This window comes from Gorilla gorilla, chromosome 17, assembly GCF_029281585.2.
Source record: "Gorilla gorilla gorilla isolate KB3781 chromosome 17, NHGRI_mGorGor1-v2.1_pri, whole genome shotgun sequence".
Lineage (NCBI taxonomy): Eukaryota > Metazoa > Chordata > Mammalia > Primates > Hominidae > Gorilla > Gorilla gorilla.
The window spans coordinates 75,067,470-75,082,604 of NC_073241.2; the positions used below are offsets into that span (position 1 = coordinate 75,067,470).

Here is a 15,135-nt window from a genome sequence, read left to right on the forward strand (position 1 = left end):
TTTGCTATTTCTGTCACGTCCAATTGTTTGTGGCACCAAGAACCTGGAACTGAACCATCCAGTAACACTTTTACTTGATGGCAAGCTGGGCATGAACACACAGTGGGATTTTTTCCAGGCACAGCTCCCACAGCCCAGGGCAGCACTGTGGGACTCACGGCACTGCAGGTCCAGCACACCTAGAGCACACACCTGGAGCCCCCAGGCTCAGGACACTACAATGAAGGAAGAGGACAGTGAGGATGAGGAAGGCCAGGAAAGGGACTGGGATTTTTCCACCAGAAAAGAGAAGGCTTAATGGGTCCAGGATAGTCATGACAAGACCCTGCACGGGGCCATCATGGGAAAGCGATGTGCACACACCAGAGAACAATGGCGGTCCTGTGGGTGGCCGGAGATTTTGGTTCTGTGCAGAAGGAACGTCCCGACCTGTGATTATTCACAGATGGATGGTCCCCATGGAGGATGGTCTGCCAGCGATGGGTTAGGGCTGAGAAGACTCCTGCCCAAGGAGCAAATTGGGCTAAATTACCTCAAAAAGCAAAGAGCACTGGGCTTGGGGTCAGAAAAGTCATATTTCTCCCATCTTCAACCTGTGTGACTCTGAGCCTTCATTTTCTCACCTTTAATAATATCTGCCCTGCCTGTCTCCACTGGGTGCTTTGAGGGTCACATGACATGGTATCTATGAAAGCACTGTGTAAACTGCAAAGCCCTTTGGAACTACAAGAGCTGCCGTATTATTTCCTCTAAAGATCCTTTTGTGAACTGCACCCTGGGGCACCGGCTGGGCAGGCTTAGAAGCCTGCCCTCTCTCCTTGGGAGGCACCACCCCTGGCCTTATCCTCTGAGGCGCGCTCCCCTCTCCCCCAAAGCAGCACACATAGGCAACCACACACACCCTGCAGTTCACCAGCCCTCTGTGAGCTGGAGGCAGAGCTCTGCTTCCACACCCTGGCTCAACCACACATCCATGGTTCACAAGGTGGGGAATGGGGAAACTGTCCAAAGGTGCTTGCACAGAGCAAGGAGGCAGTGAAACAGCCCACCTCTCTGGTCTCTCAGCTCCCTCCCTGCCCAGGCACTAGGGAAGCCAGTCAGGGCACAGTCCACTTGGGTATACCTGAATTCTAGAGGAATCTCATGCACCAACTCAACGCATTAGCTTCCAAACACACTGCCCCCTCGCAGGGGCTGTTTCCTCTCTGTAAGTGGAAGTGCTGGTGTCCTCGGAGAAGCCCCAAAGTTCCCAGCCTCTAGTGCACTAGAATGCAGGCTGTAGAGTGAGGCGATCCTGAACGCTGGCTTGGCCTCATGCTGGCAGTGTGACTTCAGTTACTCAACTTCTCTGAGCCTCAGTTTATTCACGTGTAACCCGGGGATAACTGTGTTTATCTGTAGGCTCATTTGTGAGAACTAAAATAGATACTACGGAGAACTTGCTCAACACAGAGGTGCACAGTAAGTGCTTTTATTATTATCACCATCTCGGGGATCTTGGGAGTCTGTTTTAACCACGAGATCCCAGGGTTTTTCCACAGGGCAGGTTTCGATGGGGAAAAACTAAGGGTAAGAATATGGGGTCAAGGGGCCTGCAGGTGAATTAGGAAACGAAGAGGGGAATAGTCCCAGGGAAGAGCCGCGGGAACCCAGGCACCTCCCAAGTCGAGGGAGTGCAGGCCCTGGGGGTGCACGCACCAGGAATTGCCCCTCAAGTCACAAGGTGGGGTTCCGGCTCCCCTGGAAGTGGGGGACGATCCCTGAGTCTTGGGGTTTCCAGGCTAGGGGTTGGGGGAGCGTTTCCTGGGTCGTGGGGTTTCCAGGCCCCGGGTGCGGGCGCCTCGACCCCAGGGCCCCGAGCCTGACGCAGCCCGCCCCGCCCTCAGGCTCGCCAGCGCAGCGCTGGTCCATGCAGGTGCCAGCCGAGGTGAGCGCGGCGGCAGGCGACGCGGCAGTGCTGCCCTGCACCTTCACGCACCCGCACCGCCACTACGACGGGCCGCTGACGGCCATCTGGCGCGCGGGCGAGCCCTATGCGGGCCCGCAGGTGTTCCGCTGCGCTGCGGCGCGGGGCAGCGAGCTCTGCCAGACGGCGCTGAGCCTGCACGGCCGCTTCCGGCTGCTGGGCAACCCGCGCCGCAACGACCTCTCGCTGCGCGTCGAGCGCCTCGCCCTGGCTGACGACCGCCGCTACTTCTGCCGCGTCGAGTTCGCCGGCGACGTCCATGACCGCTACGAGAGCCGCCACGGCGTCCGGCTGCACGTGACCGGTGAGGCGGCGCGGGAGCGGGTCTCCGGCCTCCCTTCCCGCCCTCCCGCCTGCCCCGCCCCAAGGGCTACGTGGGTGCCAGGCGCTGTGCTGAGCCAGGAAGGGCAACGAGACCCAGCCCTCTCCTCTACCCCAGGGATCTCACACCTGGGGGTAGTTTAGGACCACCTGGGAGCTTGACACAAATGCAGAATCCAGGTCCCAGGAAGGGCTGAGGTGGGCCCGGGAATAGGCATTGCCGTGACTCTCGTAGAGTGACTGTCCCCAGTGGCTCTCAGACGAAGAGGCGAGAAAGACAAGTGAATGGCAATCCTAAATATGCCAAGAGGTGCAATGTGGTGTGTGCTACCAGCCCGGAAAGACACTCGCAGCCCCTCTACCCAGGGGTGCACAGAGAGCCCACCAAGCAGTGCCTAGCACTTTGCCAGACCCTGATATACAAAGATGCCTGAACCAGGGTCCCGTCCCTAGAGCAGTGGCTCTCCACTCTAGCCCCCACCCTGCTCTGCGACAATAATGGCCACTTAGTATTTGCTAGGGAGCCAGGACCTAGTCCAAGCACCCACAAGCATGAATTTGCCAAATCTTTTCAGCAACCTCTTAAGGCAACTGCTATCATGATCCTCACTTTACATATGGAGAAGCAGAAGCAGAGATGATAGAATCGTTCGCCCAAGGCCACATCTGTATTGGCACGGGGGCAGCCTGGCACCCAAGTGCCCATTCCTCCCTTCTGACCAGCCCCCACCCCTCCGGCTCTGGCGTCCAAAGGGCTAAGGGGAGGGGTGCCCTTGCCTTTGCCCGCCGCTCGCCCACTGCAAACCGCTTTCTCACCCTACCCCTACCCCGCCTTGATCGCGGCTGGTGACAGTCACCCGCCTTCTCCCCTGCAGCCGCGCCGCGGATCGTCAACATCTCAGTGCTGCCCGGTCCGGCTCACGCCTTCCGCGCGCTCTGCACTGCCGAAGGGGAGCCGCCGCCCGCCCTCGCCTGGTCCGGCCCGGCCCTGGGCAACAGCTTGGCCGCCGTGCGGAGCCCGGGTGAGGGTCACGGCCACCTAGTGACCGCCGAACTGCCCGCACTGACCCATGACGGCCGCTACACGTGTACTGCCGCCAACAGCCTGGGCCGCTCCGAGGCCAGCGTCTACCTGTTCCGCTTCCATGGCGCCAGCGGGGCCTCGACGGTCGCCCTCCTGCTCGGCGCTCTCGGCCTCAAGGCGCTGCTGCTGCTCGGGGTCCTGGCCGCCCGCGCCGCCCGCCGCCGCCCAGGTGGGTGCGCCCCAGACACGGGTGGCCGCGAGGGGCCGGGCCGGGGATCTCTGCTGTTAGATAAGACCACCTGGCTGACCCCCTGGCACTGCCAGAATGTCGGTTTTTTTGCCCTATGCATCGTGGCGCTTTCCTCTCTTTGCATGAAGCCCAGCAGGTGTAACCAGCACGAAAAAATCCCATTTTGCAATAAGGAAGCTGAGGCTCAGAGAGGTTAAGTAACCTGCCTTTTGATAGCAGCACAGAGATATAGAGACCCAGACCCGGTTAACTCTAGAGCCGCCCCTGTGCTACCACCCGGTAAACGATTCCTCTGGAGGGGCTCTGACTACAGACCTTCCTAAATAGCACCGTTCCTGAGGACCTACTATGTGCTGTGTGGGTGCTAGGAATACACTGATGAATAAGGCATGGTCCCCTGCCCTGCAGTGCGTGCTGAGCGGTAGACAGATCATTGCAATGTGCTATGAGAAGGGCTCTCCTCAACCCTACCTCTGCAGAAGCCAGAGGAAGGTATGCCTCCCTCTGGTGGGGCGTCTGGAGAAGGCTTCACACAAGCCGTGCTGGGAGAGCTAAATAAAAATATGTAAGTAGGCATGAGCTAGGAAAACAAGGAGAAACGCTCTTCCTAGCAGAGATCATGGTGGATTGACTAGCAGGGTGTCCTGAGATTGCCACTACTGCTGTCTCTGATCTGGATCAGAAATCTGCCCTGTGCCCCAGAGAGGGAGGGAGCTTCTTGGAGCCCCTCAGAACCCCCAGGTCCATAACACTAGGCTCACACTCTAGTGAGGAGATCAGACATTGTCACAGTGGCCCTGGCTGCTGCTGTGGCCACAATGGCTTTCTTGCCCATTTCTTGGAACTCATCAAGTGTTTTGTGCTCAGGGTGCTCAGAAGAACGGACTTTTTACTGGATTGCTCCTCAGTCCACCCCTCTCCTCACTAACTCCCCAGCAAGGTTCCATGGCACAGCTTCACACCCTGCTAGTCTGCTGTTTGCTTCAAAAACAGTGGTTTCCTCGAGACCCCTTCCACATGGCATGGGTGGGGGTGGGCGCACAGGCTGCGGACTGCGGTGGAGATTCAGGCCTGCTCTCTTGCTGTCCCTCCCACAGAGCATCTGGACACCCCGGACACCCCACCACGGTAAGTGAGCTCCCCACCTCCACCCTACCCTACCCCACCCACCTAGTCCTCATCACCCGGGGGTCCAGGCAGGAGAAGGAATAAATGGCAAATGGCTGGGCCTGGGGTCCTACTTTGACCAGGGGCTGGGCCTTCCTTGCAGCCCACCAAGGCACCCCTCTTGCAGCCTGCCAAGGTCTTCCCTGGACAGACCAAGCCTCGCTGACCTGCTCCTCCCCCACAACTCCAGGCTGTGTTTCTTCCTGTAGTTTCCCCTCCACATTCTTGAACAGGCAGATTCACACAAAAACCACATTGGGGACACTCATCCCCGTTCCCCCCTGGCACTCTGCTGAAGGCTTTGCAAACAAAATCTCCAGAGGTTCTGAGAGCCTAGGTGAGGGGCCCAGGGACCCCTAGGAAATCACTGACTCCTGGGTCATACTCTCCTCTTCTGTGGCATCCACCCATGTGAAGGCTGGTGTTGAAGGAGAAAGAACTCAATTCATAGACCCTGTACAGGCTGTGCCTGATCCTGGCAGAGGGGAGGAGTGGGAGGAGGAGCCTAGGCACTCCCATAACTCCACCCACCTGTGCCCTGAAGGCTGGAGGTGCCACACTGCTGGTGGCCCCACTCATCAGCTGCCTGCCGATCTCTCCACAGTCCCACAACCCGTCCTGTGTCCCTGTTTTGCTGATTTACTGTCACACCAACGCCCCTGAATCTGAAAGCCGACCGTTGTTCAGTCATTTAACAAATACTTATTGAGTACCTACTGCGTACCAGGCACTGGTACTAAAGACACAAGAAGATCCCTGACCTCACAGAACTCATATCCTATTGTGGAGAATTCTAATAAATATGGAAACATGCCACCTGACATCGTAAAGAGCTGTGAAGGAAATGGACACGTGATGCAGCAGATTCCCTGGGGAGGGGGCCCGCTGCTGGGCTGAGGCTGCTTTAGATCAAGTTCTCTTGGAGGACATGACATTGAGGGGACCTGAGGATGGAGGCTGGGGCCTGGGCAGCTAGGAGCGGTGGAGTTCCAGAGAGCAAGCCCCACTAGAGTGTGGACGTAAGACAGGGACAGTAGGGGCAGCCCGGGAGAGGAAAAGGCAAGTATAAAGACTCAGGTGAGGCCCAGAAAGGAGGCAGGCATTTCTGGAGGGTGGACGGGAGGAAGGCAGGAAAGGCGTGGGGGTTATTGTGGGTGCAATGGGAAGTCACTGAATGGTTTTAAGCAGATGCGTGGCTCCATCAGAACAAGCTGGCCCAGGAGACTTGGGTGCAGGCCATTGGCAAGGCTGAGGCTGGCTTGGCTGTTTGGACAAAGGTGCAGGGGTGGCGGTGGGGAGGTGGGTAGATGGGAGGCAGGGCCTGCCCAAGAGCCCAGTGGGCAGCACACAGTGTGGGAGGGAGCCAGGCTGCCGGGGTTGGGAGCCTGAGCCCTGGGTCCCACTTCCTGAGATAAAGACAAGAGGAGAAGAGAGTGGGGCGGGTGTGAGGGTCATGTGTAGCACAGTGAACATTGAGATTTGAGATTCCCACTGAGATGTCCTAGGGGAAGTCAGGAAAGCAGTTGGGGACCAGGAGGCCAGGCCGGAGATTCCGATTTATAGGTCAGGGACATGGAGCCAGTCTTGAGGCCTCAGACAGAGATAGCGACTCTATGGTCTGGGCTGCCCTGGCCTTTGGGGGCCCCTCCCTATTCCTGAGTCTGCCCAGCCTCCGATGCCATTCATCTCTGAGCCCTGCTGGTTCCAGCCGCACTGCTCCCCAGAATGTCTCCTCTTCTTGGCCCACTGCTGGCATATAGTTTGGGCAGTTGGGGACCTCCCACCTGTCTTGGGTGATCATTCAACTTTCTCCTGTCCACAGGTCCCAGGCCCAGGAGTCCAATTATGAAAATTTGAGCCAGATGAACCCCCGGAGCCCACCAGCCACCATGTGCTCACCGTGAGGAGTCCCTCAGCCACCAACATCCATTTCAGCACTGTAAAGAATAAAGGCCAGTGCGAGGCTTGGCTGGTACAGCCAGTCCTGGTTCTCGGGCACCTTGGCAGCCCCCAGCTGGGTGACTCCTCCCCCGCTTGAGGTCAAGACCCTGCTCAAGGAGGCTATCTGGCCTCCTATGTGGACAACCATTTCGGAGCTCCCTGATATTTTTGCCAGCATTTCATAAATGTGCATACATCTCTGTGTGTGTGTGTGTGTGTGTGTGTGTGTGTGTGTGTGTGTGAGAGAGAGAGAGAGAGAGAGAGAGAGAAAGAGAGAGAGAGAGAGAGAGAGTACATGCATTATCTTGAGCGTGAAACTTCCAGAAATGTTCCCTTGCCCTTTCTTACCTAGAACACCTACTATAGTAAAGCAGACAGGAAACTGTTTACAGGGCCTGGAGGCCCAGTCTTGTCCTCCTCTGTCACCGACTTGCTGTGTGGACCTGGGACACTCTCTTCACTTCTCTGGGTCTCAGTTCATTTACTGTTGAACACGGACAATCATATTCTTCCCTCCTGGCTGGGAGGACTACAAAGATCTGAGGAAATAATGGATATGAAGGGGCTTTGGAAAGTACAAAGCCATCTTCTCGTGAGGGGCATGACAGGACCCTCTTTGCAGAGTGACCTTTGGATGTGCAGTCAGTTCTTGGAGAAGTGTGGCCCCTGCAGCAGTGTCACGGAGAACATAGAGTTCCAGAGAGCAAGCCTGGGGCAGGGGCTGTGCAAACCTGTGGTCAGAGGAACATCAAATCCTGGAAACTTGGTGGCAGGGAGAGGCCTGGGCCTTTACCCCATGCCCCCTGGGATCTCCACTGTGACTGTCCCACACCCTCTGCCCAACTCTTGCCCCATCAGCTGCCCTGCATTGCCTTGAGCTGGGACCCCTAGGAAATGGAAACCAGGCTCCCCTCTCTCAAGGTATCTGAGAACCACTGTCTCAGGAGCTGAAGCCGGGAGACCTGAGGGGAGGTCTGGCCGGAGAGTCCCTGTGTGTAAAGCAGCTACAGCTCTGACCTCTCTGACCTGCAACCTCTCAGGGTGTGCAAAGTCCAAACGCACTGGCAACTTCACCCCCTTTGACCTAACGCGGGCAGGCTGACTTGGAGGGGTGCTTCCCTATTTACACCTCAGGGTGAATTTGTTGATCACCTTAGCTCCTGTGGTCCTTGGGGCTTAGGGAGAGAAGGGAGGCATGCCTGGGTCCCAGGTGAGCTGGCAAGAGGAAAGGGCCACAGGCTAGGGGAATAATGAGGCCATGAACAAGACATCTCACCTCAGTTACAATGGCTTTTATCCAAAAGACAGGCAATGACAAATGCTGATGAGAAAGTGGAGAAAGAGGAATCCCCATACACTATTGGTGGGAATGTAAATTAGTATAGCCACTATGGAGAACAGTACAGAGTTTCCTCAAAAAACTAAAAATAGGCCGGGCGTGGTGGCTCATGCCTATAATCCCAGCACTCTGGGAGGCCGAGGCAGGCGGATCACTTGAGGTCAGGAGTTCGAGACCAGCCTAGCCAACATGGTAAAACTCTGTCTCTACTAAAAATACAAAAATTAGCTGGGCGTGCTGGCACGTGCCTATAGTCCCAGCAACTTGGGAGGCTGAGGCAGAAGTATTGCTTGAACCCAGGAGGCGGAGGTTGCAGTGAGCTGAGATCACCCCACTGTCCTCCAGCCTGGGCAACGGAGAGACTGTCTCCAAAAAAAAAAAAAAAAAAGAAATAGAACTACCATATGATCCAGTAATCCCACTGCTGGGTATCTGTCAGCAAGGAAATCAGTATATTGAAAAGATACCAGTACTCCCATGTTTACTGCAGCACTATTTGCAATAGCCAAGATATGGAATCAGCCTAAGTGTCCATCCACGAATGAATGAAGAAAATGAACACACAATGAAATATTCAGCCATAAAAAAAAAATGAAATCCTGTCGCTTGCAACAACATGGATGGAACTGGCAGCCATTATGTTAAGGGAAATAAGTCAAGCACAGAAAGATAAATATCGCATGTTCGCACTCACATGTGGAAGCTAAAAAAAGTTGAATTTGAACTCGTGGAGGTAATAGAATAATGGTCACCAGGGGCTGGGAAGGATAGCAGGGAGCGGGCGATAACGTGGGGATACTTACTGAGAACAAAATACAGTTAGAATGAATAAGATCTAGTATTTGCTAGCACAAGAGGGCGACTACAGTTAACAACTTATTGTATATTTTAAAATAACTAAGAGTGGAATTGGAATGTTCTTAACGGTAAGTACTTGAGGTGATGGATACGCCAATCCCTGATTTGATCATTGCACATTGTATGCCTGAATGAAAACATCACATGTACCCTATAAATATATAAATACATATACTCATACTAATTAAAAATGTTTTTTAATAAAGAGGCAGTGATGCTTTTTCCAGGGAGACGGTCTGAAGGTCAAGGGATCTTCACAAGATCTTCACAAGTTATTATGCAGGCCAGTGGGTTGCAAAGCTCCAGTCCTCACCAGAGCCTTCACCAGGGCAAGAGGTGGCTCCTAATTAACCTTGGGATTCATCCAGGAGCCTGTCTGAGCTGTTAAGAGGTCACAGGAGCAGGCTTGTGTACCTCCTTGTGTGGGGATGCTTTGGGGCACCTCTATGGAAAGTCCTGCATGACCAGGGAAGAAGTTAAGGACACAGGAGTCGTGTGTATTGGAACATCTGCCTGGTCTTTGAGGCCAGTTTCACAGCCAACAAAAATTGCAATAGGAATTATTTCTTAAGTATCATCTGCTTTGTGCTCTATCACCTCAATACCATTACCACATTTGAGATCATTAACATGAATGCAGTATCATTTTACAGTCCATATTCAGATTTCCACGACTGTCTTCAAAATGTCCTTTTGAAGTTTGTTTCTAAGCAGGAAGCAGTTGACTCCAGGTGATTCTTAAGCTAACGGTTGAGACTGCAGCTCTGGGTGCGCCTGGCATTGGCATGATGGTGCAGATGTGTAACGGTGCCAGGTAATCAGCTGGTGCTAGCTGATACATACCCTTCTGCGGTACTTGCATTTTGAAGAGGGCTTCTTGGGACCGGAAGAAGCGCCATTCCTCAGAGAGACATGCCTCTGTTGGCATGGTTTCAGATGCAGTGATAGGCTGTGGGAAGCATGTTGAGGAGGGTCGGCCAGCTGGCACCCCCTTTAACAACTGCACACAGTGCACAGGCAGCCCCCAGCTTGGCCTCCTGATAAAGCCGCTGCTCCTAGGGTCAGAGGGGAGGGTGGTGAGGGGACAGCACTTGGCCCTCCCCAGACCCTCTGGGCTGCCCTTGGAGCCTGGCACTGTCCCTGTAAGAGGTCTGGGTGGAGCAGAGCTGCCTATCTTCCCTCACCCGCCCTCTCAGAGTACTCAGGCTCTGTCACTGGCAACAAAGACCAGAGACACGAGCGGCAGGCTGAGTCAGCATGGTGTCCTGCGGCACGGAGTCAAGGAGAGAAATGACCCAGAAGACTCGGTGTTTTCAAGACTGGACTTCCTGTTGTAGTGCAGGGCACAGCGTTCCATGAACATGCTCTTCCCAGGGGCTTCCGACAGGCAGGCTGCGGCCTGCAGGCTTTGCTCTGTGGTCAATGCCCACCAGACTTTGAAGACAGCAGTGAGAGGAAGTGGCCGGCAACTACCTGGGTGATCTCCTGGGTCCACCAGGAGCCCAACACACTTTCCCTGCTGCCAACTGAAATTTAAAACTAGATGTAGCTACATGAGAAGAAACCGCCCAGGGGATAATCTATGGTGAAAGTAGGCCCTGCCTTGAGATGGAAATGAGTTGGCTGGAGACACCATGGGCTGAGTTTTCACTTGTACCTCACTGGTCAGACAGGACAAGAGAGCCAGGGTCAGGATGGGTGCTTGGTCCCCCACCAGTCACAGAAGCCTCAGGCTGGAAGGCTCCTTAGACAAGAGTCAAGCGTCCGGGTTTTGTCCCGGCTCCAGTGCTGGCCACTGAAGTCCAGTCCCACCCCCTCTTCAATAACAGCCCCTCATGTTTCTGGGCCCCCTGTGATCCTCAAAGCCCTGTAAGATCCCAGTGGGGGTCAGGGGCGGTGGCTCATACCTGTATCACTTTGGGAGGCCGAGGTGGGCGGATCACCTGAAGTCAGGAGTTCAAGACCAGCCTGGCCAACAAGGCGAAACCCCGCCTCTACTAGAAATACAAAAACTAGCCAGGCACGGTGGCAGGTGCCTATAATCCCAGCTACTCGGGAGGCTGAGGCACAAAAACTGCTTGAACCCAGGAGGTGAAGGTTGCAGTGGGCCAAGATCGCGCCACTGCACTCCAGCCTAGGCAACAAGAGCAAAACTCCCTCTCAAAAAAAAAAAAAAAAAAGATCTCAGGGCGTTCTAAGAGCCCAGGAGGTAAGACTGGAATTATACTCATTTTAAAATGAGGAAAAGCCCCCAGGGAGGAAAGAGATCTTGTTACCAGAAAGGGGTCCCGATCCAGACACTAAGACAGGGTTCTTGGACCTTGAGCAAGAAAGAATTCAGGGTGAGTCCACAGTGCAAAGCAAAATCAAGTTTAAGAAAGTAAAAGAGTAAGAAAATGGCTACTCCATAGGCAGAGCAGCCCCGAGGACTGCTGGTTGCCCTTTTTTTTTTTGGTTATTTCTTGATTATATACTAAACAAGGGGTGGCAAAGAAAGACCAAGAGGGAAAAGGGCTGTCTTCAGAAGAGAAGCATTTTCGGAGAAAGATCGTTTCTTTCAGAGGGTCCCCACAAAGATGCCCACTGGTCTGGAGACAGCTAACTTGGCTGCTGCACTAGAAGGATGTGAGACAACCTGCCTCTAGGCCACTTTCCAACCCTTCAATCTTGTGGTTCCATCTGGTTTAAAAAGCTGCCAAGCTTAGACAAGGGTGAGGGAGACATACCCCACTCCCAGAAAGGCCTGTCCTTAAGGAATCCCAAATTGGTTTAATTCTCAAATGGAATATGCAGACCCTTCTCCACACCTTGGCCCAAAGTGCATCTTACAAATGTGAGTGAAAAATAACACTAAAGAGAACTCCTGGGCATCCCATCACTGAAGGTGGATTTCCCCAGCAGACCATGACGAAGCTGGGGTTACACTGCCAGAAGCACCCCCACTCCCACCTCATTTGTGCAATTTTTATGGCCCTGCTCTTACCAAGCTCAAGGCCACATCACAGACCCTCCTGACCTCTCTGAGATCAGCAGGTGGCCTCCTGTCCCTGCCAATTCTGAAATTCTCAAGTTAAAACTTCTCTTTGAAATTAGAGGCCTCATCCATCGTGGTGAAAGGCCACAAAATAAATATTCTATCCATTACGAAGTTTCTCATATAAAATTTTTCTTATTGTGGTTTAATGTATGAAAAGACTGTCAACCAACTTGCAGGAAACAATGAGACAGGCCCGCCATGTGTAAATTAAATTCGAATCTAGTTTATTTGCAGAATTTTACTTAACCAGTTGTCATTTCTTCCTGTTTCTCACCATTATATAAAAACTTACCCTTTGTACAAGTATGAAAAATGTGGAACAATGAATAAGTAGTGAATATTGCACATTTAATGTCCAAAATAAAGTTGTGGTTTTTAAAGGTCACACTAGATATGTGGGAAGAAAACAAGTTGAACACACTTAAGAAGTATGTGTCTCCACATAAGTGATTTTAAACTATTAAAAGAAAAATAAATTCTCTCAGTGCTCAATGAGAGACAGTACATCTGTACATTAAAAAATAAAAGTTATAATCAACAACATTCCTCTGCAATTTCATTATCCCAAAAGAGGATCAGTAGTATAATTATTTTTTTTTCAAGTTATTTTCTTCAGGAATCAGGAACCTACCAGAGTGAAGGAAACCTCAAATACAGCTACTCCTGGACACTGATGCCCGAGGCATGCTGTGGAAACCGGACCAAAATGAAGTCTGCGTTAGTAAGTCTAGAACTTTACCCAGCACAACCCAGACACAAATGGAAGGTGGTAGAAGGGGATACTTTTTTTTAATCAACACACTTATTTCCCAACATTATATTCTCCATTTTGCTTAATAGGACAAAGTTAACTGATCAGAAAAATGATCAGCTACTATCTCAAAATGAGCTGTACAGTTGCCCCAAAATGAAGAGCGGGCAGTAGTAGAGGATTAAGGGCAAAGTGCCTTGTTGTTAGGCCTGTCATGAAGATGTGGGGTGAGATCTGTCTTGGGCAACAATTGATATTAAGCTGAGGTCTGCAGTCTCAACTTGCCACTAGCTTAATGTGCCTCCCATGGGGCACAGCTACTGAAAGCTGATGCTGCCCAAGCATTTAGGGAGATAATTATGCCACTTGGACCACACTGGTGCGACTCTAACCCCAGGGCTGGGGCCAGAATGAGGTAAAGGAGGCACCACGGGTGTAAACCCAAGGAAGCACTCTCTTGGCACCTGCAAGCAAGCACCAACTTAAATGTACGCCCCAGGTGCCTCATTTATCTCACCCTAGCCCTGGCCCTGCTAATCCGGGGCACACCCCTTTTAGGATAACACGGACTAATTTGGACACTTTCCCCAAATTGCAGCCCAGTTAGACATGATGGTGGAAAAGGTCTAACTAAAGACATTGCAGGGGAGATGCGCACGGTGGCTCACGCCTGTAATCCCAGCACTCTGGGAGGCCGGGGCGGGTGGATCACAAGGTCAGGAGTTTGAAACCAGCTTGTCTCAACGGCTGGGCGAAACCCTGTCTCTACTAAAAAATACAAAAATTAGCCGGGCGTGGTGGCATGCACCTGTAGTCCTGGCTACTTGGGAGGCTGAGGCAGAATAGCTTGAACCCAGGAGGCGGAGGTTGCAGTGAGCCGAGACCATGCCATTGCACTCCAGCCTGGGTGACAGATGAGACTCGTCTCAAAAAAAAAAAAAAAAAGACATTGGGGGATTTAGCTTGGATTTAGCCTAAGAGGTGAGGGGTGGGGTGGAAGTGGTGTTAGACATGTGATGAAAACTGAAAATATCTAAAGGTCTGCCTCAAGGAGGGGCAAGAGAACAGCCCCAGCCTGAACTGCTCTGGACAGAACCACGACCAACAGGCAATGTAGAAACATCTTGGTTCAATAGAAAGCAGAACTACAGAGCCTGTGGATGGCAGCCTAGGCCTGCCCATCACAGGCTGGACCACCAGGCACTGGACGGGGCGGAGGAGAGGCAGGAGGATCCCTGCAGAATGAGAGGGGCACTAGATGAACGTGAATGACCCTTCTGACTTTAAAAGTCTACGATTCCAGGACATTTGCTTCCTGCTCCAGAAGAAAGAATTTCAGGAATAAAAACTCAGTGAAAAAGTATATATCACCTTCATTTGAAAGGAATGAGGACATGAACACTCTTGGCTTGTATGACATGTACACACTGATTTTGATGATGAATTGAGAGGAACCAGGAGGCCGTCACTTGGTTGAAAGGAAGTTAGGCTGGTCTATGGGTTTTCATTTTCTGGACTAGGCTTTCCCCAACCTCAAAGAAGTGAGCGACGCAGGCACACAACCCCAGTGGGGCAGAGGCATGCAATGTCTGAGCCAACAAAGGATGGTGAGACTAAGAAATGAGTCACGCCTTGGAGCTGAGGTCCCGAGTGTGCAGGAAGGAGCTTTGGAAACATGTACAGGTGGGTCCCGACTCCACTGCTACTGTCATGCTATGTAGACAGTTGTGTAGACACATCTGGCAGGACCTCCCTCCCTCTATGTCTGGTGTGTTCCAGCATTCTGCCCTTCACTTGTTCTATTAATAGGCAGTGGGACAACATGATTCTGGGATGCAGCCTACCTCTGCAACCCACCTGTGCACTGCAGCATGGGGAGTGATGGAGAGGGAGAGAGATGTTTTTCATGGCAACCAGAATGCTGCCTCCTCCTGCTCCCAGGAAGCTGTTAGACATCTTTATTTGGTCCCGATGCCACTGTTGGCCACCCTGTGGTGAAGTCTGGAGCCTGCAGCCGTTCGCCCTCCACGCTGGTCAGTCCACAGGGCCTTGGTCTTGCTTGATTCCAGTCTTGATGTGCGGCACCCATCACTGATTCTGAAACCACAGCCCCGTGCTCTCTGGAGGCCAACAATTTTTTCAAGCCAAGGCTCATTGCCCCTGCAAGCCAACAGGCGGGCTGGTCTCTCTGCCGCCCTTCTTTCCCAGGAGGCTACAGCAGCATGGCCATGTCTGAACTAGCTCAGTGTCTTTATAGCACGTTCCTAGCCCAGAGTTTACCATAGAAACCTAGGAGTTGAGTCAACCTTCCAAGGTTAAGCAAGAAAGAGTTAAAGAGGAAGCGCTTTCACTGACCATCTCTGATTATTAATGAAGTTCAATGTCAAATAAATTAAATGACATCAGGCATAAAAACCTACAGCAACAGCTGAAACACTTTACAAGATAGTGTGATATCCCTATAATTTGGTTTTTAAACAG

The 15,135-nt window shown here is 52.6% G+C and overlaps 1 protein-coding gene across 1 annotated transcript; it reads left to right on the plus strand.

Annotated features, from left to right (window-relative positions):
* The first annotated feature begins 314 nt into the window (after positions 1–314).
* SIGLEC15 (sialic acid binding Ig like lectin 15) lies at positions 315–9,038 on the plus strand. Its single transcript, XM_055368074.2, has 6 exons — positions 315–483; positions 1,402–1,461; positions 1,887–2,270; positions 3,163–3,540; positions 4,659–4,689; positions 6,551–9,038. The coding sequence occupies exons 1-6, from the start codon at positions 315–317 to the stop codon at positions 6,630–6,632; spliced, it is 1,104 nt and encodes a 367-aa protein (XP_055224049.1). The 3' UTR covers positions 6,633–9,038.
* Positions 9,039–15,135: the final 6,097 nt, after the last annotated feature.

What these genes read in the sequence shown, in the direction of transcription:
- SIGLEC15 (XM_055368074.2), top strand. Translation starts at nt 315, where the DNA reads ATGACAAGACCCTGCACGGGGCCATCATGGGAAAGCGATGTGCACACA. An exon ending in CGCCGCCCGCCGCCGCCCAG is followed by an intron (nt 3,541 to 4,658) that starts GTGGGTGCGCCC and finishes TCCCTCCCACAG; the next exon opens with AGCATCTGGACACCCCGGAC. An exon ending in ACCCCGGACACCCCACCACG is followed by an intron (nt 4,690 to 6,550) that starts GTAAGTGAGCTC and finishes TCCTGTCCACAG; the next exon opens with GTCCCAGGCCCAGGAGTCCA.